The following is a 26244-nucleotide window of genomic DNA, read 5'->3' on the forward strand; positions in this document are numbered from 1 at the left end:
TGACAAATTCTTTAGAGTTTAAATTCTTGATGTCTTTGGAAATTGAGTACCTTTGAACTAAAAGCAGACTTAAAACTTTGATTGAAAAGCTAACATGTCAAAAAAAAAAAGAAAAGCTAACATGTCTATGAGTATTACTAACCTAACTTCAAATAGAACAAAAATCAGTCACATGGAATTAAACTAGTTTGTTATGGTTTTTAGTTTGAAATATTGTTGATTCTGTCTGTGTTCTGTTTTCTAGAAGTCAAGAAAACCATTTTCTGTCTTTTGAACTATTTGTAGCTTTTTAAGCAATATATGTATTTAAGAGCAGAATTTGAAACATGTATTTTTTTCCTCTCCTTGATTTCTCCGGAATTTAAAAACCATTTGTAAGTATTATTAATTTCTGACAATACGGGTCATTTGCCTAAGTTCAGTAAGAATCTATTTTGTTCTATAAAACATTATAAAGACACTGGTTATTTTACTAAGGCTTTAGCTGGAATAGCATTTCCAGAGGTATCCAGACTGTGTTAAGGAATTAAGGTCAAATTTATAAGGCCAATAAAAAAACCGTTGGAAAAACTGGCCAGATACCCATAAATAACATTTCCTGATCTGTGGTAAGTAACAAAGGTCACTTTCTGTCAGGTCTGAGAATTGAAATGTGCTTGGGAACCTCAAGAGAAGAATTTACTCAATGCATACAGGTACCTAACAGCACAGATGAAATCTGGGCTCATGAAAGGCCTTCAAATCTTAACCTGCGATTCCTTATAAAAGGTTCCAGCAAAGCCAATTTTAAAGGGAAGGAGGGCCTAGATACCTAATAATTATTCTTACTGCACTTTATGCAAATAATCAAACCCAGTATACTGAAGGTACAGTTTATTTTGGCAACTGAGTTGGTTCTGATGCAATTTGTCTTTGGTGGGAAGAGAAATCAGAGAGAGAAAAATAGTTTAAGAAGAGGCTGTGACCCACATGTATTAAATCCCAGCCTTGTTTGCACTATCAACTCATAAAATAAGACATAACTGTTTTACTAAACTGATTTGTTAAATGGGACTTAAGAACTGGCCAAAAAATTATAGAATTATATACAGTAATTATATTTATCCTGAAGCCTGAAGACTCAACAAAGATCACCTGTTGGCTACACTGGCAAAATCTGAGCAGTATTAAATGTTATCTGCTGTATCTAAGTGTTGCCCAGAGAAATCATTCCATGGTTTAGGTTGCTACTCTGATTTAAATTTGACAATGGACAAGCCTTCATAACAGAAATAATGGGAATAATAGTTATCACCTGAAAACTATATGTAACTTATAGGCCTCAAAACTTAAGAGTAAAATGCATGAACAGGGCCCTAAGAGCAGGAATCGGTAAACTGTGCCAGGAAGCAAAGCTTTATTAAATACAAGACTTGACACTGGTGCTGTTCAAGGAAGCCTCTGCCACTCCTCTACAATTTAGCAGGGACACCTAAAAAAACTGGAAGAAACTAAATTAAATAAATAAAAACCCTAGAGAGAATAGCAAGAAAGATCTCCACTTGAGTAATTAGCCGTGTTCTGTTTAGTCTTTTGTGTTCATACATTCTTTCTGGAAAATTCAGGAAACCAAGTTTAGATCCAGGATCAAAACCCATTCCCCCTCAAACCAATCCAGAAAGAACTTTACACCATTATCCTGACTACATCTACGGCAGCGAGGATGGAAAGAATCCTCACCTGGAGTCATCACAGCTAGCTAAATGGAGCTTCATTGCCCCTTGAGAAGTAAAGTAACTTTTAAGACAGTCAACATGCCCTGCTCCAGCCACATACTGGGAGCTGGCTTGTCAACAAACAGCTGAAGCCTGAGGAAACTCCTCAAGGAACTTGTCTTAACTGGACTTCAAACTGAACTTTGGGAAAGGAGGGGAGGGATATCACACAGGGAAAAGTAAAAACTCGTATGTACATTAACCCACCACCGGAGAAGAGAATTTCAAAGTACTGAGCAATCAAGTTAATCTAGATCTGAAACCAGTATTCCTCCTAGGATTAACAATAGGACCTTGAGCCATAAATGCCCTGACTTCCTACATTCAAAAATGGAGGCAGGCAGTAAAGTTTATGCTCCTGCACACCCAATATCAGCATATATATCAAGATGAAGAGCTAGCAAAGATTTGACTCCCACCAGAGAAGAAGTGGGGAATGAGATGGTGGGCAAGAGGGAGACTCAACCCACCAGCAATGATGGGGAAAGGAAAAACAAGAAGGATGAGGTAATGGGGTGAAGATTAGTAAAAACAGGATGAGGCCTCCTTGGTGGTGCCACTGGCACCTTAGGTTCCTGCTGACTTAATTGTTCCAAAAAATAATTTTCTGGGGCGGTGCCTGTGGCTCAGTGAGTAGGGTGCCGGCCCCATATATTGAGGGTGGTGGGTTCAAACCCAGCCCCAGCCAAACTGCAACAAAAAGATAGCCAGGTGTTGTGGCGGACGCCTGTAGTCCCAGCTACTCGGGAGGCTGAGGCAAGAGAATCACCTAAGCCCAGGAGTTGGAGGTAGCTGTTAGCTGTGTGACGCAACAGCACTCTACCGAGGGCGATAAAGTAAGACTGTGCCTCTACAAAAAAAAAAAGAAAGAAAATAATAATAATTTTCTTTCTGAACTAGTTGACCAGTAACTGTTATTAACTATAAGTGCCATAAATTTGCTTCTGTACATATCGGTTGTAAAATTCAGCTGCTTATATATTGTTTTTTAGCCTGCATAAGTCATCCTATAAAAACTCTGTCCCCAAGCTGGTCATCACTGGTCTTCTGACCTTAGAAGGCAGTCAAGCTGTCCAGTCTTAATAAAGGCTCCTAATTGGTTTCTTCAGTTTGTCTGGAGGTCTCATCTCGTACACCATTACATCCAGTGATCCCCAGTCCCCAGTTTACAGTAATCAGGTTTGGCTCGTTACTGAAGCTCCTCTTCTATTTGGACCCAAGATATTTGCCTGCTATTTTGTGACAACAAAGCATAGAAATAGATCTAGACATTGCTCCAAAGATGTCTCAGACTCCGGTCCTAGGACATTGGGTCATTTGATCCAGTGACCTGTTTCCTTATCTGGAAGGCAGGACGTAGCCACCATTTACCCTGCTAACTAATGGGTTTTGAGAAAAGCCAAGTGTAACAAAGAGACGGTAAAGCGATCATTTACTAGGAACGAGGCGCTTTACCTACCTCAGGTCATTTTCCAAAACCCAGCAGCGCTTTTAAAAAAGACACAGAAGGAGGGATTAAAGATGGTGGCCGAGGAACAGCTTCCCTGCAACTGGGCACGGGGAGTCTGGGGAGATAAGACTCCAGACATCTCTGGCTGGTGGGATCTGCCTATAATCATCCCTTTGAGGATACAGGGAGTCAGCAAGGGACTTCTGGACCCCAAAAGGAGGACAAAAACAGTGGGAAACTGGCCAGTGGTTGCATGTGTTCAATCGACCTAATCACGCCGGCAACCATAAGTACAAGCAGCAGTGAGACGGCAAACCGGAAAGGCCTTACCTGTGAACTGTTTCGGTGTTTTTGGACTAGGCACTCAGTTGAACTGCCTTGGGGAGAGCTTGAGCAGGAGTGCGGAGAACTCTGGGCATTGTCTGGGGCCCCAGACAGAGCCACTGAGCTGGGCTGCAGGGAGCCATTGTGTGAGAGAACTGTCCCGGCAAGCTCCGCCCTCAAGGTCCCAGAGCAAGAATCGGGTGGGACCTAGTAACCTAACGACTGAGCAGCCTAAAGGCGGGGACTGAGCTGCCTTACAGCCTTAACCCTTAGGGGCAGAGTGAGATGGTTTTGGCACACTGCAGGCTCGTGCTGTTGCCCTCGGTAGAGTACCGTGGTGTCACAGCTCATAGCAACCTCAAATTCCTGGGCTTGGCGCTGCCCAGACCTCCATAACATCTGTGCTGCGACCTGGCACCAACCGGGCCTCCGCATGCCCTGACCAGGAACTGCGGGAGCCGAGAACCCTGCGTCCTTCCTCCTGTGCCCTCCCAGCCTCCACACTGGCCTACTCGTCTGGCCAGGGATACTGGTAGCCGCGAGCCCTCTGGAGCCCTCCCTTCTTCTACACAGAGCCCTTCTCCTGGCCAGAGACTGCTGGAGCTTTGGGCTCTCTGTGCCAAAGTCACTGGGTGCCAGGCACTACCAGAACTGTGCACCACCTCCCACCCTGTTGCTGGATCCGGGTGTGTTACACGCTGGAGCTGCTTCCACAACCAGAGCAGCCCCAGAGGAACTACACAGGGTCACTCCCTACAAAGATCAAGCAACAAAAGAGTGATCCTGCTGGGATCTAATCTTGGAGAGACACCTCACCAACTCTGAGGACGGCCAGAGGCAATGGTGAAAAACAATCATGAAGCAAAATCAACAGAAAAACTCTGGCAATATGAATAATCAGAGTAGATCAACTCCCCCAAGGATCAATGGGGCAGACACAGCACAAGATCCATCCACAAACAAATAGCTGAGATGTCAGAAATTGAATTCAGAATCTGGATAGCAAATAAGATTGAATTAGAACTCCAAGCAGTAACCCAAAAGATATCTCAAGAATTCAACAAATTCAAAGACCAAATGACCAAAGATTTTGACACATTGAGACAAGAAGTTGCAGCCCTTAAAGATCTGAGAAACACAGTAGAATCCCTCACTAACAGAATGGAGCAAGCAGAAGAAAGGATTTCTGACATTGAAGACAAAGTTTTCGAACGCTCCTAAACTCTCAAAGAGGATGAGAAATGGAGGGCAAAAACAGATCACTCTTCTCAGAGAGATCTGGGATAATTTGAAGAAAACTAATATTCGTCTTATAGGGATCCCTGAAAGCGACGAAGTGGCTTCACAAGGCACAGAGTCTTTTCTCCATGAGATTATGAAGGAGAACTTTCCAGACATGCCAAGAGATTCTGAAATTCAGATAGCAGACAGTTTAAGAACTCAGCACGACTCAACCTGAATAAGACACCCCCCAGACACATAATAATCAATTTCACTAAAGTTAATACGAAGGAGAAAATTCTGAAAGCTGCCAGAAAAAAGAAAACCATTACCTACAAGGGGAAGAATATTAGAATAATTGCAGATCTCTCTGCTGAAACCTCTCAAGCTAGAAGAGGATGGTCATCGACTTTTAATCTCCTAAAACAAAATAACTTTCAACCCAGGATCCTATACCCAGCTAAACTGAGTTTCATTTATGATGGAGAAATTAAATACTTCAATGACATTCACATGTTGAAGAAATTTGCCATAACTAAACCAGCTCTCCAGGATATTCTCAGACCTATCCTCCATAAAGACCAGCGTAATCCTCCACCACAAAAGTAAACCCACCCAGAAAATTTTGATCAAATTCCAACTTCCACAGTTGCAAAAGGATTAAAAATGTCCACTGGACTCTCGAAAGGCTTATTAATATTCTCAATTAATGTGAATGGTTTAAACTGTCCTCTAAAGAGGCACAGGTTGGCTGACTGGATACAAAAACTCAAGCTAGATATCTGCTGCATACAAGAATAGCATTTTACATTAAAAGACAAATATAGACTCAAGGTGAAGGGATGGTCATCTATACTCCAGGTAAATGGAAAGCAGAAAAAAGCAGGCATTGCAATTCTATTTGCAGACGCAATAGGCTTTAAACCATCCAAAATAATTAAGGATAAGGATGGACACTTCATATTTGTTAAAGGTATTACTCAATATGATGAGATCTCTATTATTAATATTTATGCACCCAACCACAACGCACCTCAATTTATAAGAGAAACTCTAACAGACATGAGCAACTCAATTTCCTCCAGTTCCATAGTAGTTGGAGATTTTAACACCCCTTTAGCAGTGCTGGATAGATCCTCCAAAAAGAAGCTAAGCAAAGAAATTTTAGATTTAAACTCAACCATTCAACATCTGGACTTAACAGACATCTACAGAACATTTCATCCCCAAAAACTGAATACACATTCTTCTCATCAGCCCATGGAACATACTCCAAATCGACCACATCCTAGGCCACAAATCTAACATCAGCAAATTTAAAAAAATAGAAATTATTCCTTGCATCTTCTCAGACCATCATGGAATAAAAGTTGAACTCAGTAACAACAGGAACCTGCATACCCATACAAAAACATGGAAGCTAAACAACCTTATGCTGAAGGATAGATGGGTTATAGACGAGATTAAGAAGGAAATCACCAAATTTTTGGAACAAAACAACAATCAAGACACGAATTACCAGAACCTCTGGGATACTGCAAATGCAGTCCTAGGAGGGAAATTTATAGCACTGCAAGCCTTCCTCAAGAAAACGGAGAGAGGAAGTTAATAACTTAATGGGACATCTCAAGCAACTGGAGAAGGAAGAACACTCCAACCCCAAACCCAGCAGAAGAAAAGAAATAACCAAAATCAGAGTGGAACTAAATGAAATTGAGAACAAAAGAATTACACAACAGATCAATACATCCAAAAGTTGGTTTTTTGAAAAGATCAATAAAATAGATAAACCTTTGGCCAACCTAACCAGGAAAAAAAAGAGTAAAATCTCTAATTTCATCAATCAGAAATGGTAACGATGAAATAACAACAGACCCCTCAGAAATTCAAAAAACCCTTAACGAATACTATAAGAAACTCTACTCTCAGAAATATTAAAATCTGAAAGAAACTGACCAATACCTGGAAGTACGCCACCTACCAAGACTTAGCCAGAACAAAGTGGAAATGTTGAACAGGCCTGTATCAAGTTCCGAAATAGCATCAACCATACAAAATCTCCCTAAAAAGAAAAGCTCAGGACCAGATGGCTTTACGTCAGAATTCTACCAAACCTTTAAAGAAGAACTAGTACCTATACTACTAAACCTCTTCCAAAATATAGAAAAAGAAGGAATATTACCCAACACATTCTACGAAGCAAACATCACCTTAATCTCCAAACCAGGGAAAGACACAACAAGAAAAGAAAATTATAGACCAATATAACTAATGAATATAGATGCTAAAATACTCCATAAGATCCTAACAAACAGAATCCAACAACACATCAAAAAAATTATACACCACGACCAAGTGGGATTTATCCCAGGGTCTCAAGCCTGGTTCAATATACGTAAATCTATAAATGTAATTCAGCACATAAACAAACTAAAAAATAAGGACCATATGATTCTCTCAATTGATGCAGAAAAAGCTTTTGATAATATCCAGCATCCCTTCATGATCAGAACAGTTAAGAAAATTGGTATAGAAGGGACATTTCTTAAACTAACAGAGGTCATCTACAGCAAGCCAACAGCCAATAGCATATTGAATGGAGTTAAATTGAAATCATTTCCACTTAGATCAGGAACCAGGCATGGTTGCCATTGTTTCCATTGCTCTTTTAACACTGTAATGGAAGTCTTAGCTATTGCAATTAGGGAAGAAAAGGTGATCAAGGGTATCCACATAGGATCAGAAGAGATCAAACTTTCACTCTTCGCAGATGATATGATTGTGTATCTGGAAAACACTAGGGATTCTACTACAAAACTTTTAGAAGTGATCAAGGAATACAGCAATGTCTCAGGCTACAAAATCAACACCCATAAATCTGTAGCCTTTATATATACCAACAACAACCATGCTGAAAAAACAGTCAAAGACTCTATTCCTTTCACAGTAGTGCCAAAGAAGATGAAATATTTGGGAGTATACCTAACAAAGGATGTGAAAGATGTCTTTCACAAAGAGAACTATGAAACCCTCAGAAAAGAAATAGCTGAGGATGTTAACAGATGGAAAAACATACCATGCTCATGGCTGGGAAGAATCAACATTGTTAAAATGTCCATACTACCCAAAGCAATATATAATTTTAATGCAATTCCTAATAAAGCTCCATTGTCATATTTTAAAGATCTTGAAAAAATAACACTTCGTTTTATATGGAATCAGAAAAAACCTCGAATAGCCAAAACATTACTCAGCAATAAACACAAAGCAGGAGGAATCATGCTACCAGACCTGAGACTGTACTGTAAATCGATAGTGATCAAAACAGCATGGTACTGGCACAAAAGCAGAGAAGTAGATGTCTGGAACAGAATAGAGAACCAAGAGATGAATCCAGCTACTTACCGTTATTTGATCTTTGACAAGCCAATTAAAAACATTCAGTGGGGAAAAGATTCCCTATTTAACAAATGGTGCTGGGTAAACTGGCTGGCAACCTGTAGAAGATTGAAACTGGACCCACACCCTTCAGCATTAACTAAGATAGACTCTCACTGGATAAAAGATTTAAACTTAAGACATGAAACTATAAAAATACTTGAAGAAAGTGCAGGGAAAACTCTTGAAGGAATCGGCCTGGGTGAATATTTTATGAGGAGGACAATTGAAGCAGCTTCAAAAATACATTACTGGGGTGGCGCCTGTGGCTCAGTGAGTAGGGCGCCGGCCCCATATGCCGAGGGTGGCGGGTTCAAACCCAGCCCCGGCCAAACTGCAACCAAAAAATAGCCGGGCGTTGTGGCGGGCGCCTATAGTCCCAGCTGCTCGGGAGGCTGAGGCAAGAGAATCGCTTAAGCCCAGGAGATGGAGGTTGCTGTGAGCCGTGTGAAGCCACGGCACTCTACCTGAGGGCAGTACAGTGAGACTCTGTCTCTACAAAAAAAAAAAAAAAAATACATTACTGTATCAAACTAAAAAGCTTCTGCACAGCCAAGAACATAGTAAGGAAGCAGACAGCCCTCAGAATGGGAGAAAATATTTGCAGGTTATACCTCCGATAAATGTCTAATAACCAGAATCCACAGAGAACTCAAGCATATTACCAAGAAAAGAACACGTGATCCCATCTCAGGGTGAGCAAGGGACTTGAAGAGAAACTACTCTAAAGAAGACAGATGCACAATCTACAAACACATGAAAAAAAGCTCATCATCCTTAATCATCAGAGAAATGCAAATCAAAACTACTTGAGATATCACCTAACCCCAGTAAGAGTAGGCCACATAACAAAATCCCAAAACCAGAGATGTTTGTGTGGATGTGGAGAAAAGGGCACACTTCTATACTGGTGGTGGGAATGCACACTAATATGTTCTTTCTGGAAGGATGTTTGGAGAATAGTTAGAGACCTAAAAATAGACCTGCCATTCCATCCTATAATTCCTTTACTAGGTTTATACCCAGAAGACCAAAAGTCACAATGTAACAAAGACATCTGTACCAGAATGTTTATTATAGCCCAATTCATAATCGCTAAGTCATGGAAGAAGCCCAAGTGTCCATCGACACATGAATGGACTAGCAAATTGTGGTACATGTATACCATGGAATATTATGCAGCCTTAAAGAAAGATGGAGACTTTACCTCTTTCATGTTTACATGGATGGAGTTGGAACATATTCTTCTTAGCAAACTATCTCAGGAGTGGAAGAAAAAGTATCCAATGTACTCAGCTCTATTATGAAGCTAAATTATAGCTTTCACATGAAGGCTATAACCCAACTATAGCACAAGACTATGGGGAAAGGGCCAAGGAAGGGGAAGGGAGTGGGGAGGTTTTGGTGGAGGGAGGGTAATGGGAGGCGCCACATCTACGGTACATCTTGGAATGGGTACCGGCGAAACCTACTAAATGCAGAATACAAATGCCTACATACCATAACTAAGAAAATGCCATGAAGGCTATGTTGAACAGTTTGATGAGAATATTTCAGATTGTATATGAAACCCGCACATTGTACCCCTTGATTGCAGTAATGTACAGAGCTATGACTTAATAAAAATAAATTTTTTAAAAAAAAACCCACTTTTATAAAATGAGATTGTAACTCCTATAAAGGCTTTGTATATTAAAAAAAAAAGACACAGGAAGGGCTTCGTGGACACAAGAATACTGTAGTCGCCTGAAAAGCGCCAGCCTAGAGTCCGTGGCCCATTCGAATTAGGGGCCGGTGAGAGGAGGGACCCAGCGGTACCTGGCCTCCAAGTCAACGCAGAATCAGAAGTGCGGACAGGTCACGTTTCGGAAGCAACGCGACTGACCCCTCACCTTGGTCTCTACGGTGGGCCCTTCCCTGTAGCCGACCTGCTCCTTGAAGCGGGCCAGAAACGCCGGCTCCGCGGGCCGCACGTACGACACCTGGTTCCGCTTGCTCATGGTATGTCTGAGGAAAGGCAGCTTCCCCAGCCGACATCTACAGTACAGAGACGAAGGCGCTCCCTAGTGACGTCACTGGACTCGCCTCTGCAGGCGTGCGTAGGCCGGGCAACATGGCGGCCTCCGGGTTAGCGTCAACGTCTGATCCCAGCGCCAAATTCAAATTTGCGGCCATCTTGAGCGGGCGGGATCCAGTCGCGCGGGGCGCCCGACTCGGGCATCAGTAGCGCTGCTTTCGGGATCCGGAGTGAGGGCGCTATGGCGCCCGGCTGCAAAAGTAAGTTTAAAGGCCCGGATTCGAGACCCTGTCTTCCCTTTCAAATATAGCTGTGAAACAACCGCCAGCTGCAGTCACTGTCCCCTACTTTTGCGTAAAGAGCAGAAACTGACTGAGCGGCAAGAGCGTTTAGAATCTCTCTGTCTCCCAAAGACAATACGCTGATGGAACAGCTTTTACCTTTTCCTTTGTGTATTGCGTGCGAGCTTGGAGCCTCGCGCAGTTAATATAACTTGATCAGGTCCCGTTTATTTTTGTTGTTGCTGCAGTTGCCAATGGTGTCTTCATAAATTCTTTCCCAAGGCCAACATCATAAAGAGTTTTTCTCATAATTCTTTCTAGAGTTCTTATCGTTTCGTGTCTTAGATTTAAATCTTTTAATCCATCGTGAGTTAATTTTTGTGAGTGGTGAGAGGTGGTCCATTTTCACATATTTACATGTGGCTAACCATTTCTCCCAGCACCATTAATTAAAGAGGATTCTGTTTCCCCGTGTCTGCTTTTGTCTGGTTTACCAAAGATAAAAGTCCTTGAATTTGTTAACGATGCTTCCTTAGACCTCAGTTAGAAATCATGCCAGAACTATCTAACTTGGTGTAATTTTTAATTTCTTCATCTCACTGTTGGCTTGGCTTGTTAACTTTGCTTTTTATTTAAATATTTTACTGCAATCCTTTTAGATTTACAGGAAAGTTGTTACACTTGTGCTGATCTCTGCAGAGGTGAAGAGTTGACAGCCTACCCTCTGGGGATTGCTATTGTTTACTTGTTTAGCAATTGGCCTGATGGATTTAGTGAATCCCTGGTGTTATGCCTTTGATGTTGCTCCTCGGGAAGCACAGCTTTGGATATGCCCACAGTTATCCTGGACTGTCAGTGGTTTTGGTGGAGATCTCATTCGCTCACCACCTGCAGCTGTTAAACTCCAATAATGGCTACCTCACTGCTCTACTGTTTCAACAGTGCCCTGGGGCCGTAAATTACCCTAGAAGCTATTCCAATTAAATTCTTCCTCCTTTGATGTCATAGTTTCTGAGGTCTGAGTTTGATATTTGTTGTGACTCTACTTTAGCTGCTCCTAGCTATCTTATTTTTCATTCTCACCTGCAACCTAACAGGCTTGCAACTTAGCTTGTATCTTGAATATCTTCATAATTTCCATTTATCACAGCCTCCACTGTTCTTGAGAGTGCCCTTCCCTATGTTTGAACTTCTCTGTGCTGTTTTAAATGAAGTCAGCCCCTTTGGGAAGAGATTAGAAGCTATCTATTTATGGCCTGACTCCTTTTTTTTTTTTTTTTTTTTTAAGAGACAGAATCTCACTTTATTGCCCTCTGTAGACTGCTGTGGCATCACAGCTCACAGCAAACTCCAACTCCTGAGCTTAGGCAATCTCTTGCCTCAGCCTTCTGAGTAGCTGGGACTACAGGCACCCGCCAAAACACCCAGCTATTTTTCTGTTGCAGTTTGGCGGGGGCAGGGTTCGAACCTGCCACCCTGGGCATATGGGGCCAGTGCCCTACCCACTGAGCCACAGGCGCCGCCCCTAATGGGCTGACTCTTATCAAACCAACATCTTCAAGCCTGGGTGCTGGGATGGGGATAATGGCAATCTTGTCTCTCAGTGACACCCTCATTTTGGTTGCTGAGGAATTTGTTGATGGGTGAGGGGAGTTTAGCAGCCTGGGATCTTCTCAACTTTCCTTTGGAGCAAGGATGATTAGGATCCCAGTGTTCTCAGCATGCTGCATCCAACCTAGAGCCCTTGTTCTCAAATTAGGGCTCAATTGAAAAAGGGAGGCTTACCCCCTGAACCAAACTTACCTGGGACTCATCCTCAGCAATAGGTAGTTAGCTGGAGACAGAATTAGAAACTGTGACTTCCTGCTACTCCTGGGAAGAAAACCCTCTGGTTGGGATCTAAAGGAAGAGGGATGCCTGTGTTCTTTCTTGGTTGCTGCAGTCTGGAGTGGAATCTGTACCTTACTGAGCTGTCAGGGAGAGAGTGATCTTTGTTCAAATAATTCAGAACCTTTCTCTCTGAATTTTCATAAATTTTCTTGAATAGATATTTCTTTGTTGTTTACATTTAAGAACATTTATAGAGGCTTTAATTGTTTTTTTCATTTCACCAGTTTCACTGGGGAGGTCAGTGACATTTCCTCGTAATGTAATCCCAGAAGTTGACCTCTGACTTCTCTTTTAAGAGAATCATTCTGTATGCTAGGTTAAGTATAGATGGGGCTCAGAGAATGAGAGAGTAGGGAGATAGTTGTAATATCCAAGTAAGACAGGTTGGTAACTTGATTTTATGGTAGTGGCAGTGGATTTGCCAAGAAGTTTTAGGATTCTGAAGTGTTTTGAAGGTAGAATCAAAGATTTTTCAGACAGATTGGATATGGCGAGTGAGAAAGGACGGAGTCAGGGATGATGATATGGTTTTTAGCCTGAGCAGCTGGAAAGATGGAGTTGTCATTAACTGGTGGGGAAGCACATTTGGGGTGAGGGTAGGGTGATCAGGAGTTCATGTTTAGACACATTAAATTTGAAACATTGCCCACTGGCCATCCCATTGGAGATATCAAGTAGGCAATTAGATAAGGGTGGGGCTCAGGCAAGCAGTCCTGAGCTGCTCAGGCAATCATGAATAGGTATTAGCATTTAAAACTGAAAGACTAGATGTCATCAGCAGAGAATATGATCAAAGGCAGGGTCCTGGCACACCCCAGAGATGCTTTCAGAGATCTGAGGAAACTGAGGCATGTCAGCAACTGAGGATCATGTTAGAAAAAAATAGTGTTTCTATATTGCAATGCTAATTACTTTTTATCATTTTTTTTTCTAGCTGAGTTACGCAATGTGGCAAATTGTCAGTCTAACCAGCCCAGGTAAGGAATAAACTCTTGTTGATGAATCTCAAAGAATTAGAGATGTAGTATTTTTAAAACAACCATTTAACATAGTAAGGGGTACTTATGTCACAATGTACCTTGGTCCTCGGCCAGCTGGAAATATGGGAAAATCACAGACCTTCCCTGCCCTCTTACTTTCCAAGCTATCAATAGCATAATTTTCCTTTGTGATGACTTACTTTGTTAATTGCTGATAAGACAGAAATGAGAGACAAGCAGTCTTTGGAATCCCTTGAAATGAACTCCCTTTGTGTTGTGAAGGAGCCATCACCTTTTACCAACCCTTTACTGTGAAATAAATCAGTAAATTGTGTGGGTCTTTTTTTTTTTTTTTTTTGTAGAGACAGAGTCTCACTTTATGGCCCTCAGTAGAGTGCCGTGGCATCACACAGCTCACAGCAACCTCCAACTCCTGGGCTTAAGCGATTCTCTTGCCTCAGCCTCCTGAGTAGCTGGGACTATAGGTGCCCGCCACAACGCCCAGCTATTTTTTGGTTGCAGTTCAACCGACGCTGGGCTTGAACCCGCCACCCTCGGTATATGGGGCCGGCGCCTTACCGATTGAGCCATAGGCGCCACCACAGGGTGTGGGTCTTTTAAAAGAGGCAAATTTAAGTGGGGTAATTCTTGGGCTTTGATGGGGAAACAGTCATTATAGAAACATTAGAGGCAATATGAGACTCACATCCTTGTTCAGTTTTCTTTTCTCCAATAAACTTCACTGTCACATTTTGTCTTTAGTAACGAAGGTGATGCCATCAAAGTTTTTGTGCGAATTCGTCCACTTGCAGAAGGTTCTGGGTCAGCTGATGGAGAGCAAAGCTTATGCTTGTCTGTGCTCTCTTCCGTAAGTCTACGGCTGCACTCCAACCCTGAACCCAAGATCTTCACGTTTGATCATGTTGCAAACATGGATACCACTCAGGTAATGGTAACTGCAAACTTAACTTTTTACTTGGAAGACTTTGTTATTTGCAAGGATTTTATTTCTGGTCTCTTGTAAGTTTGGGAGATCTTAGATAAGGAAGCTCAAACATTCCATAAATATTTTACATCTAATTATATCGAATGGTTTTCTTCTTATAATTGTGTACCAGAATGACACAAGCTTGTCTTACTTTCCCTTTCCATTCGGTGATGGAGGTTTGTGAACATGTACTTTTCGGAGCTACATGAATGATTGATAAGTACAGTTGAATAGCCTTGTTTAAGCATATGAGATTACTATGATGTCAGTAACTACTTTTCTAATTAAGAATAGTTTAATAGGGCAGAGCCTGTGGCTCAAAGGAATAGGGCGCTGGCCCCATATTCAAACCTGGCCCTAGCCAAAAACTGGAAAAAAAAAAAGAATAGTTTAATAAATATCTAGTTAGTGATATATAATAGAACTTTCTGCAGTGAGGGAAATGTTCCATATAGGTGCTGTCCCTTTACTGTAGCCTCTAGCTAGCTCCGTGTGACTATTTAGGTTTCAATTAAAATTAAAAATTCAGTGCTTCAGATGCACTAGCTGCATATGGCTATTTTTATTTTTTTTTAATATTTATTTTATTTTTTTGAGACAGAGTCTCATATGTTTCCCTCCATAGAGTGCTGTGGCATCATAGCTCACAGCAACCTCAAACACTTGGGTTTAAGTGATTCTCATGCCTCAGCCTCCCAAATAGCTGGGACTATAGGCACCTACCACAACACCTGGCTATTTTTTTGTTGCAGTTGTCATTGTCGTTTAGTGGGCCTGGGCCATGTTCAAAACTGCCAGCCCTTGTGTATGTTGCCTGGTGTATGTGGCTGGTGCCCTTGCCACTGAGCTACAGGGTCCAAGCCTTATTTATTTATTTTTGAGACAGTCTCACTCGGGCTCGAGTCATCCTGGCTAGAGTGCCGTTGCATCATAGCTCATAGCAACGTCAAACTCTTGGGCTTAAGCAATCCTCTTGCCTCATCCTCTCTAGTAACTAGGACTATAGGTGTGTACCACTACAGGGTTAGTTTTTCTATTTTTAGTAGAGACGGGGGTCTTGCTCTTGTTCAGGCTGTTTTTGAACTCCTGAGCTCAAGTAATCCTCTTGCCTCCACCTCCCAGAGTGCCAGGATTACAGGCCTGAGCCACCACACCTGGCCCACATATGGCTATTAAGTACTTTTAATGTGGTTAGTGTGTGGGAGGCACTTAACTTTTACATTTTGTTTAATTTTAATTTATTTATTTTTAAAATTAATTTAAATTTAAATAACCACATGGAACTAATGGCTACTATATTCAATATCACAGATCTTGATTATTCTCCCTATATACATAAGTGTTTTTGCTAGGGCATTTAGATCTTTTTTCTTTTTATCTGGGGCATTGCTGGCCAATGGAAATATAAAGTGAGCTACATATATAACTTAAAATTTTTTAGTGGCCACATTAAAAATAAAGTAAACACCTCTAATCCCAGCACTTGGTAGGGTGAGGCGGGTGGATTGCCTGAGCTCAGGAGTTCGAGACTAGCCCGAGCAAGAGCGAGACCTCAGACCCCGTCTCTAAAAAAAATAGCCAGCGCTGTGGCAGGTGCTTGTGGTCCCAGCTACTTAGGAGGCTGAGGCAAGAGGATCACTTGAGCCCAAGAGCTTGAGGTTGCTGTGAGCTATGACGCCACCATACTCTACCGAAAGTGACAAAAAGAAACTCTGTCTCAAAAAATAAAAAATAAAATAAAAAGGACTTTTACTTTATTTTAATAATATAATAAATTAATTTTAATAATATATCTTATTTAACCCCATATATCCAAAATATCATTTCATTGTGGTTCAGGCATTACCATGGAAAAAGGGAAAAAAGAAAAAATGAGGAAATAAATGAAAAACAAACAGCAAAAATATCATTTCAACATGTAATCAATATAAAGTTAAATTATTAATGAAATATTTTCCATTTTTTTAACTCAGTCTTCTAAATCTGGTATGTATTTTATACTTATGGCACATCTCAATTTGGAGTAGCAGCATTTTAGGTACTCAATAGTCACATGTGGGTAATGGCTACTGAATTGGACGATGTAGGTTTAGAAGTTCTTGTATTATTGATAAGACTTTATGTATTTATACGTAGAAATGAACATAAAAACCAGATACGGATTCTTTTGTACAAACTTAGTAGAAAAATGAAGAAAATATAGGGTATCCCAATGATCACCATACATACATACATACATACATAGGGAAAATGGGAATTTGTAGTTAAACGTACCTTTAATTACAAAATATTCATTATAAAATTGTATAAAATATTTACAAACTATTTCTCTATGTGTTGAAATTTAAATATGAGTTTGTTAATTTTTTCTGTTTATGGTGACCTTTGGGACATTCCATATAGGGCTATGTATTTTATTCTAATACCAATGTAATACATGCATGCAATATGCTATACAAAATTCTGTATAAGGTTTAGATGTGTGCCTTAAATTTATAAGTGTATAAGAGATTAGTGGACTTAGTTGTGTTGAAAGTTTTATCATCTTAGATGTTGTAGCCATTCTCTATAGTGGATATAAGCTTCATATTATCACAAGTGATTAAAGAAATGTAAGCACTGAATTTTTATTATTGTAGAGTTTAGGAAAAATGTTTTCGTTTTTATGAAATGTTAACATGTTTGTTGCTTACGTTTGTAGGAGTCTGTGTTTTCAACTGTGGCTAAAAGCATTGTGGAATCTTGCATGAGTGGTTATAATGGTACCATCTTTGCATAGTAAGTTGTCGACCGACCGTCCTTACACCAAGGGGTGATAGAATGTGTTTGTATTAGTTTCCTATTGTTACAACAGACTTAGTGGCTTGATCAACACAAATTTATAATTTTACAATTTTGTAAGTCAGAAGTTCCACATGAGTCTCACTGGGCTAAAATCAGGGTGTCAGCAGGGCTGAATTTCTTTATGGAAGCTGTGTGGTAAATCTGTTTCTTTGCCTTTTCCAACTACTACAGAACACCAAAATTACTTGGCTTAAAGCCCTGGTTCTCTGTCTTCAAAGCCAATAAAATGGAACTCTATGACTCTTCCTTAATTATGTCCCCCCCACCACCACAGTTAGAAAAGTTTCTCTGTTTTTTTTTTTTTTTGAGACAGAACCTCAAGCTGTCGCCCTGGGTAGAGTGCTGTGGCATCACAGTTCACAGCAACCTCCAACTCTTGGACTTAAGAGAGTCTCCTGCCTCCACCTCCCAAGTAGCTGGGACTATAGGCACCTGTCACAACACCCGACTATTTTTTGGTTGCAGCCATCATTGTTGTTTGGCGGGTGCAGGCTGGATTTGAACCCACCAGTTCAGGTGTATATGGCTGGCGCCTTAGCTGCTTAAGCCACAGGGGCCGAGCCAGTTTCTCTGGTTTTAAGGGCTCGTGTGATTAGGTTGGCCCCACCCGGCTGACAAGGTGTGTAGTAAAGGGGAGAATATCTACATGTATTTGAAATTCTTCTGTGAAAGATTTGGCTGTTCTCTCATTTACTTACTTATTCAATTATTTATATGGTGTGAACTCCCATATATTTATTTTATACTTTGGATTATAATTCAGTATTAACATTATTTATCTTGGTGCTTGTATTGTTCCAGCTTTGGCCAGGGGGAGTGTTTTGAGGTTGGTTTCTATGTCCTTTTGATATGTCCAATCTTTCTGTTTTTTGATCCATTCCTTTATGATGCTACAAGATGCCCCAGGTTCATCTTGTATTTTCCCTGCCCTAGGCTTAGAATCAACCATTTCACCAAGGAGCTCTGGTTCCTTTTATTGGGGAGTTGGTATTTATTTATTTATTTAGACAGCATCTCACTTTGCCACCCTTGGTAGAGTGCTTTGGCATCATAGCTCACAGCAACTTCAAACTCTCGGGCTGAAATGAGTCCCTTGCCTCAGCCTTCCAAGTAACTGGGACTATAGGTGCCGACCACAATGCCTGGCTGTTTTTTTGAAGGCAGGGTCTTGCTCTTGTTCAGGCTGGTCTTGATCTCCCGAACTCAGGCAGTCAGCCCATCTCAGCCTCTCAGAGTGCTGGGATTACAATGACCACCTGTGTATATAAAGCTAAATATGAGTTCATTCTGATGATTCTGACTGTAATTTAGCACCACAGGGGTTATTCTAGCCTTCCTTTCTTATTTATCTCTAACTTTCCTTGCTTACTGCGAGAAACCTGGCTTCTGCCATTTATCATCCGCCTACTGAAGTGTTCAAACCCAGTATACATGTAAAACAGTTTCAGGGCTCGGCGCCTATGGTTCAAGCGGCTAAGGCGCCAGCCACATACACCTGAGTTGGCGGGTTTGAATCCAGCCCGGGCCCAATGACAGCTGCAACCAAAGCAGGAGAATTGCTTGAGCCCAGGAGTTGGAGGTTGCTGTGAGCTGTGATGCTACAGCACTCTACCCAGGGCGATAGCTTGAGGCTCCGTCTCAAAACAAACAAACGAACAAAAAAACCACAGTTTCAGAATTACCTGTATCCCTGTGAGAAAAGGATTTTTCAATATTCAGATTTTTTCAGTATTTTCATAAATACTAAATTCAGTATTTATGTACAGTTCCTTTTTTTTTTTTTTTTTGCAGTTTTTGGCCAGGGCCGGGTTTGAACCTGCCACCTCTGGTATATGGGGCCAGCGCCCTACTCCTTTGAGCCACAGGCATTATCCAATACAGTTCCTTATTTTAACCTTATAATTTCTAGTGAAAACCTATTTCTAAAGTTACTTAGTTCAGCTTCTCACAGCACTGACTTCAGTGCTTTTATATCAACTACTAATACAGTTAGATGCATTCCATTCTGGGATCCCCAACATCTTAACTGATGTGTTTTGTTTGTTTAGTTTGCATACTTTAAAGTTTAGCTTTTGTGATTTATAGTTGTATTGGTTTTGACAAATGCGTAGGACCATGTATAGCGGCTCCTCAACTTACGATGGGGTTACGTTCCAATAAACCCAATTTAAGTTGAAAATATTGTAATTTGATAAAGCGGACCCTGTAGGCATACTGATTGTAATGTTTTAATTCATGGTATATTCATTAATAACTTCATGAAAATTGCTTTTAGTAGTTGTAGGTAGAAATAAGTAGCCCTTAGAAATGAATGTTTGGTGTAGTGGTTGGGTGAGCATATATTCTGGTTTGCCGAGTACAGTACCACATATAGAGTGATTTTTTTTTTTTTTTTGTAGAGACAGAGTCTCACTGTACCGCCCTCAGGTAGAGTGCCGTGGCATCACACGGCTCACAGCATCCTCTAACTCTTGGGCTTACGCGATTCTCTTGCCTCAGCCTCCTGAGCAGCTGGGACTACAGGCGCCCGGCTATTTTTTGGTTTTGCAGTTTGGCTGGGGCCGGGTTTGAACCTGCCACCCTCGGCATATGGGGCCGGCGCCTTACCGACTGAGCCACAGGCGCCGCCCAGTTGTCTTTCATTCTTAAGTGCCTTTTTGGACAATGATTTATAGGATTACCCTCTTTGTAGGGGATGCAATAATACCCACTTCTCATTGGTAATTAACTTTTTTCTTCTACTTAAACAATTAACTAGACCATTCTGTTTTCTAGTTTTAGAGGGCATTTAACCAAAAAGTAAATTCAAAATTTTATATTTTTCTATGAATCTAAGCTAAAGTCACTTAACACCGTGATTGACATCTGTCTTTAACATACAACTTTTTTCTTTTTAGTTTTTGTTACTCTCGTTTTCTGTTAAGTGGGATAGCAAAGGAGAGATGACACTGTACACAAAAATCAAACCTATAGCATGAGGATTTTTTAGTTTCTTTCTTTTCCAGAGTGTCATATGAATGGAATGATATATACGTGTCATACATGTTAATACATGTTATAATATAATTTGTATGTCATATGTGTTATATATAATATGTCATAAATATACAACCTTCCTACCTTCATGCCTTCCTACCTTCCTTCCTTCCTTCTTCCCTCCCTTCCTCCCTCCCTCCCTCCCTCCTTCCCTCCTTCCTTCCTTCCTTTTTTTTTTGAGACAGGGTTTCCCTATGTTGCCCTTGGTAGAATGCCATGGCGTCACAGCTCACAGCAACCTCTAGCTCTTGGGCTTAAGCGGTTCTCTTACCTCAGCCTCCCAAATAGCTGGGACTACAGGCACGCATCACAGTACCCAGCTATTTTTTTGTTATAGCTGTTGTTGTTTGGCAGGCCTAGGCTGGGTTTGAACCCACCAGCCCCAGTGTATGTGGCTGGCACCCTAGCTGCTGAGCTATAGGTGCCAAGCCTTAGTTGCTTTTTATTTATTTATTTAGTTGCTGGCGCCCTAGCCGCTGAGCTATAGGTGCCGAGCCTTAGTTGCTTTATATTTATTTATTTATTTATTTATGAGACAGAGTCTCACTTTGTCGCCCTCAGTAGAATGCTGTGACATCATAGCTCACAGCAACCTCAAACTCCTGGGCTTAAGTGATTCTCTTGCTTCAGCCTCCCAAGGAGGTGGGATTACAGGCACCCACTACAATGTCTGGCTAGTTTCTAGAGACGGTCTCGCTCTTGCTCAGGCTGGTCTTGAACCCGTGAGTTCAGGGCATCCACCTGCTTTGACCTCCCAAGCGTGTGAGTCACCACACCTGGCCTAGTTGCTTTATTTTTAAACAAATACAAATGTGTTTAGGCATTTTAGTATCTTTTCAAGACTAAGAATTTAGGAAAGGAATTGCTGCACTAGTTAGAGTAACAAAAATTGGGAACAGAAGTTCAGTTGATTATGGTTAAGCAAATTATGATGCTATAAGATTCCACACCAATGGAATACTATATATACCTATTAAAATAATGAAGCAGTGCTTGCTTTGACAGCACATATACTAAAAGTGGAACGATACAGAGAAGATTAGCATGGCCCCTGCGCAAGGGTGACATACAGATTGGTGGAGTGTTCCATATTTAAAAAAAATGATAATAATAATGAAGCAAGCCAGACACGGTGGCTCACACCTGTAATCCTAGCACTCTGGGATACAGAGGCAAGAGGATTGCCTGAGCTTAGGAGATCATCCTGAGTAAGAACAAGACCCTGCCCTCTCTACTAAAAAAAAAAAAAAAAAAATAGAAAAATTAGTGGGTGCAGTGGTACATGCATATAGTCCCAGCTACTCAGAAGAAGTATCGCTTGAGCCCAGGAGTTTGATGTTGCTGTGAGCTATGATGATAAGACTGCACCCTAACCTGGGCAGCAGAGAGAGACTCTGTCTCAAAAAAAAAAGGAGGCAGACCTGTATTTACTGACCTAGAAAGATGTCTGAGATAAAATTAAGGAAAAATGGTCCCAATTTTTATAAATAAAAATTCTGATGGCTAGGTTTATATAATATAGAAACATTTACCAGTTAATAGTAGTTAGCTCTGAGTAGTGGGAATGGACAGAAAGAAGGTAGACCATTCACTTTTTACCTAATCTAATTTAAAAATAGAAAATAAGCTAATTTTTTATAGGGAACATTTATATAATAGTAGACTATTAAAAATAGGAGGGTGATCTTCTAAATTTTATGTTTGAAATAATATATAAACTATTTTTTTTACAGTGGACAGACTGGCTCGGGGAAGACATTTACTATGATGGGTAAGTAAACTAAAGATTAACTTTTGAGGGCTTAATCTCCTCTTTCTTTTTTTTTTTTTTTTTTTTTTTTTTTTTTTTTTTTTGTGGTTTTTGGCCGGGGCTGGGTTTGAACCCGCCACCTCTGGCATATGGGACCAGCGCCCTACTCCTTGAGCCACAGGCGCCGCCCCCTTTCTTTTTTTTTTTTTGTAGAGACAGAGTCTCACTTTATGGCCCTCGATAGAGTGCCATGGCCTCACACAGCTCACAGCAACCTCCAACTCCTGGGCTTAAGGCGATTCTCTTGCCTCAGCCTCCCGAGTAGCTGGGACTACAGGCACCCGCCACAACACCCGGCTATTTTTTGGTTGCAGTTTGGCCGGGGCCGGGTTTGAACCCGCCACCCTCGGTATATGGGGCTGGCGCCTTACGGACTGAGCCACAGGCGCCGCCCTAATCTACTCTTTCTATGATGACAGCAACTAGTGTATTTTTGGGGAAGGCATAATTTTGATATTTCATGTTGATCTCATGAAATTTGGGATATTCCTCAGGCTTCTGCCAGATTATACGTCCTTGATAGCGAAGTTCATGTGTTAATCATGTTTGCAGCTGTAGGCCCAGCTCAGTGCTTAGCAAAGAGTAGGTGCTCAATAACAGTTTTTCAATGGGACTTATTGAATTTTTTTAGACTTACACACCTGTACAGCCACTACTCAGAACAGGACTTTTAGTCAGTAACTATCCCTATCCCTGTCCCCTGGAGTACCTATTACTCTGCCTTCTGTCTTCATTCATTTTGCTTGTTTTTGAACTTCTGCAAATGAAATTTTACAGTATGTATCTTTTGTTTCTAGCTTCTTTTATAAGATTTACTCCTATTGTTGGATGTAATAGTAGTTTATTTCTATTACTGTATGAATATGTATTATTGTATGGATATACTACGAATTTTCCATTCTACCATGAATGATACTTGGATTATTTTCAGTTTCCATTCTCCAGCATGTGAAGTATTATCTCATTATGTGTTTATTTGACATCCCTGATATCTTCTGACAACTGAGTATCTCTCATGTTATTTATTGGTTATGTCTGTAACCTTTCTATTGAAATCCCCATTCAAGCTTTCTTCCTACTTTAAAAATTGGCTTGGCTTTTTCTTTTGGGAATTCTTTTTTTTTTTTTTTTTTTTTTCTTCTTTTTTTTTTTTTATTGTTGGGGATTCATTGAGGGTCTTTTGGGAATTCTTTATAAAAGAGAAAGATTAGCTTTCTGTCTAGTATTATATAGATTCCACATTTTCCTCTAAGTTTTTCAGTTGTCTTGACTTAAGGATTTTTGGTATGCTAAAGTTTTTTTATTTTTATGTGGTTGAATTTCAGGTTCTTTTCTTCTTCTTTTTTTTTTTTTTTTTTTGTAGAGACGGAGTCTCACTTTATCGCCCTCCGTAGAGTGCCGTGGCATCACACAGCTCATAGTAACTTCCAACTCCTGGGCTTAGGCGATTCTCTTGCCTCAGCCTCCTGAGTAGCTGGGACTACAGGCGCCCGCCACAATGCTCAGCTATTTTTTTTTTGTTTCAGTTCAGTGGGGCCAGGTTTGAACCCACCACCCTTGGAATATGGGGCTGGCGCCCTACTCCCTGAGGCACAGGTGCCGCCCTCTTCTTTCTTTCTTCCTTTCTTTTTTTTTCTTTTTGGATAGTGTCTGCGTTGTGAGTTTTAAGAAAGGTCTTTCTCTCTCTGAGGTTATAACAATAACAAAGAAATGAATGATTGAATACCTGTACTTATTATATGATGGGTCTCTTCAAGGCACTTTGGTCTATTTGAATATAAGGCAACGTCCAGGCTCTGGTGGAGCTTATATTCTCAGGCAGAGGGGATGTGCCATTCATTAAAAGCAAATAAACCTCCAGAAATTACGCCAGAGGTGTAAGTGCTGTGAAGAAAAATAAAGCAGTATAGGGGATGGAAAAGACCAGGGCGTGCTATTTTAGGTTGAGTAGGTGGAGAGAGTTACTAAGTGAAATGAAAATGAACCATGAGACTTCAGGAAGAATGATCTCTCAAGCAGAGGGAGAGCAATTGCAAAGGCCCTGAGATGGGTGCCCTGTCAAGAGTGTTGAGGAACAACAGAGGACCTGTACTATAAGAGTGGAGTGTTCCAGGATAAGGAGCTAGCAAAAGGAAGTTAGAGCTCTACCCTGGGACCATATCATAGGGGTTCCAGTGAGGATTTTGGGTTTTGCAGTGAGTATGATGTGAAGTCATTGTAAGAGTTTGTTTTTTTTTAAACAAGAATGCATGATCTTATGTATAATTGAAAGGATTACTCACGCAGTCAAATGGAATAAAGACTAGGAGGGGCCAGAGGAAGATTAGGAACTACTGCAATGGAGTAGGCAAGAGATGCTGAAGATAACTAAGGATATGTTGGATATCTTTGTATATTATTCAACAGGAAAATGATGTAAAATTATCTGTACACTCTAATGTTACCTGTCCTCTTTTTTTTTTTTTTTTCGTAGAGACAGAGTCTCACTTTACTGCCCTCGGTAGAGTGCCGTGGCGTCACACGGCTCACAGCAAACTCCAGCTCTTGGGCTTATGTGATTCTCTTGCCTCAGTCTCCCGAGCAGCTGGGACTACAGCTATCTGTCCTCTTTGTTCATTTACTAGCACTGTGTACCTGTGTTATATATTTGTTAAAGTCCAATTTACAAGGGCCATTTTAAATATTCCTGGTGTGGCGCAATAAGGCCTTTTACATGACAGCTATAATATTGAAAAATTTATTCTCTGTGTCATTCTTACACATATCAGAATTTTGTTAGTTTCTTTAGTCTCTAAGACATATTTAACCAATATTTATAGTACCTTCTAGGGCTTTTCCACTATATGTGTATGTATAAATATGTGCGTGTGTGTATTTTTTTTTTCTGGTTAATATTGCGATCTTTTGAATTAGTATTCATTAAAATCCTGCTATTTAGGTTCAGCGCCTGTAGCACAGTAGTTATGGCACCAGCCACATACACCAAGGGTGGCAGGTTCAAGCCCAGCCGGGGCCAGCTAAACAACGACAACTGCAACAAAAAAATAGCCTAGTGTTGTGGTGGGCACTTATAGTCCCAGCTACTTTGGAGGCTGAGGCAAGATAATCACTTAATCGCAAGAGTTGGAGGTTGCTGTGACCTGTGATGTTACTGAGGGTAACATAGTGAGACTCTGTCTCAAAAAAAATCCTGCTATTTATCCATTCAGTCTTCTCTTCTGTGCAACAAAATAGAGATAGGACTACTCTGCATTTTCCTGCCTGCATAGCAGCCTTGTATAGTATTCTTATAGTATTTTTTTTATCAGCTTCACTTTACTACCTGATGTGAAAAATACTAGCTAATCCTAATTTTTAGCACTAATGTATTTAAAACACTGCTCTAAGTGCTTTTACCATTATACTCTCACTCACTTCTTTCCAACAAGCCTGTGTGGTAGTAAATTACTATTGTTATCCCCATTTTATAGTTGAGTACTCTGAAACTTACCAAGGAGTTGGTAGGTAGCTGATGGTCACACAGTATGGGGCATGGAGGGTGGAGCATGAATCCTGAGACCAAATGTAATATGCGATAAATAAAGTACAGTTAGTTGGTATTTCTGCTGATTTTGGTACTAGGCAGTTGGAAAAATTTCAAGCTTAGTACCTAGATGGATTTGTTTGTTTATCAAACAACAGCTACTTTTAAAAATTGGTGGCTACTGTGGGTCTTTTCAGTCCCATTGATAGGCAGGTTCTATGATGGTGCCTTGAGGAACTCTTCACAAATCTGCATGTCACCCTTGCACAGGGGCTTTGTTAATCTCCTCCGTATCTTTCCAACTTCAGTATGTATGTACTGCCAAAGCAACCACCACAGTTTGGAGCACGAGTAGGAGACAGATTTTGCAGTGTATTTTATTTTATTTCTGTACAAATTGCCTTTTAGTGTTGCCCTTTTGAAAGGCTTGGAATAGAATAAAACTCATTAGGTTTCTGTTTCCTTTTAACTTTCTTTTAGGACCGTCTGAATCTGATAATTTTTCTCATCATCTGAGAGGAGTAATCCCACGAAGTTTTGAATATTTGTTTTCCTTAATTGATCGTGAAAAAGAGAAGGTAAAACTTAACTGTAAAGTGATTCCATAAAATGTCTAATTTTGTGGACATTAGCTCATACATGGAGGGGCATGGATGGTACTGTATAATTCTTTCAATTCTTAAGCTAA

General features: G+C 40.7%; 2 protein-coding genes and 2 non-coding genes across 5 annotated transcripts in view; 2 read left to right on the forward strand and 2 right to left on the reverse strand.

The window, feature by feature from the left end:
* Positions 1-10234, reverse strand: part of KIAA1143 (KIAA1143 ortholog) — a 47094-nt gene extending 36860 nt beyond the window's left edge. For both annotated transcript variants that reach the window (XM_053599435.1, XM_053599434.1), the window contains exon 1: positions 10080-10234. In XM_053599435.1, the coding sequence (XP_053455410.1) occupies positions 10080-10187 (108 nt within the window). In that variant the 5' untranslated portion in view covers positions 10188-10234. The remainder of the gene's footprint in view (positions 1-10079) is intronic.
* Positions 10235-10349: 115 nt separating this feature from the next.
* The window catches only part of KIF15 (kinesin family member 15), a 95899-nt gene continuing 80004 nt past the window's right edge, over positions 10350-26244 (forward strand). Inside the window, exons 1-6 of the mRNA XM_053599409.1 lie at positions 10350-10464; positions 13310-13352; positions 14118-14301; positions 17045-17121; positions 21957-21994; positions 26037-26134. Coding sequence (XP_053455384.1) covers positions 10446-10464; positions 13310-13352; positions 14118-14301; positions 17045-17121; positions 21957-21994; positions 26037-26134 — 459 coding nt within the window. The 5' untranslated portion in view covers positions 10350-10445. The remainder of the gene's footprint in view (positions 10465-13309; positions 13353-14117; positions 14302-17044; positions 17122-21956; positions 21995-26036; positions 26135-26244) is intronic.
* Positions 21213-21319, forward strand: LOC128592884 (U6 spliceosomal RNA). Its single transcript, XR_008382096.1, has one exon. It is a non-coding gene; the product is annotated as a U6 spliceosomal RNA (small nuclear RNA).
* Positions 25782-25886, reverse strand: LOC128592969 (U6 spliceosomal RNA). The gene has a single exon (XR_008382167.1). It is a non-coding gene; the product is annotated as a U6 spliceosomal RNA (small nuclear RNA).

This window comes from Nycticebus coucang, chromosome 8 (genome assembly GCF_027406575.1).
Source record: "Nycticebus coucang isolate mNycCou1 chromosome 8, mNycCou1.pri, whole genome shotgun sequence".
NCBI lineage: Eukaryota > Metazoa > Chordata > Mammalia > Primates > Lorisidae > Nycticebus > Nycticebus coucang.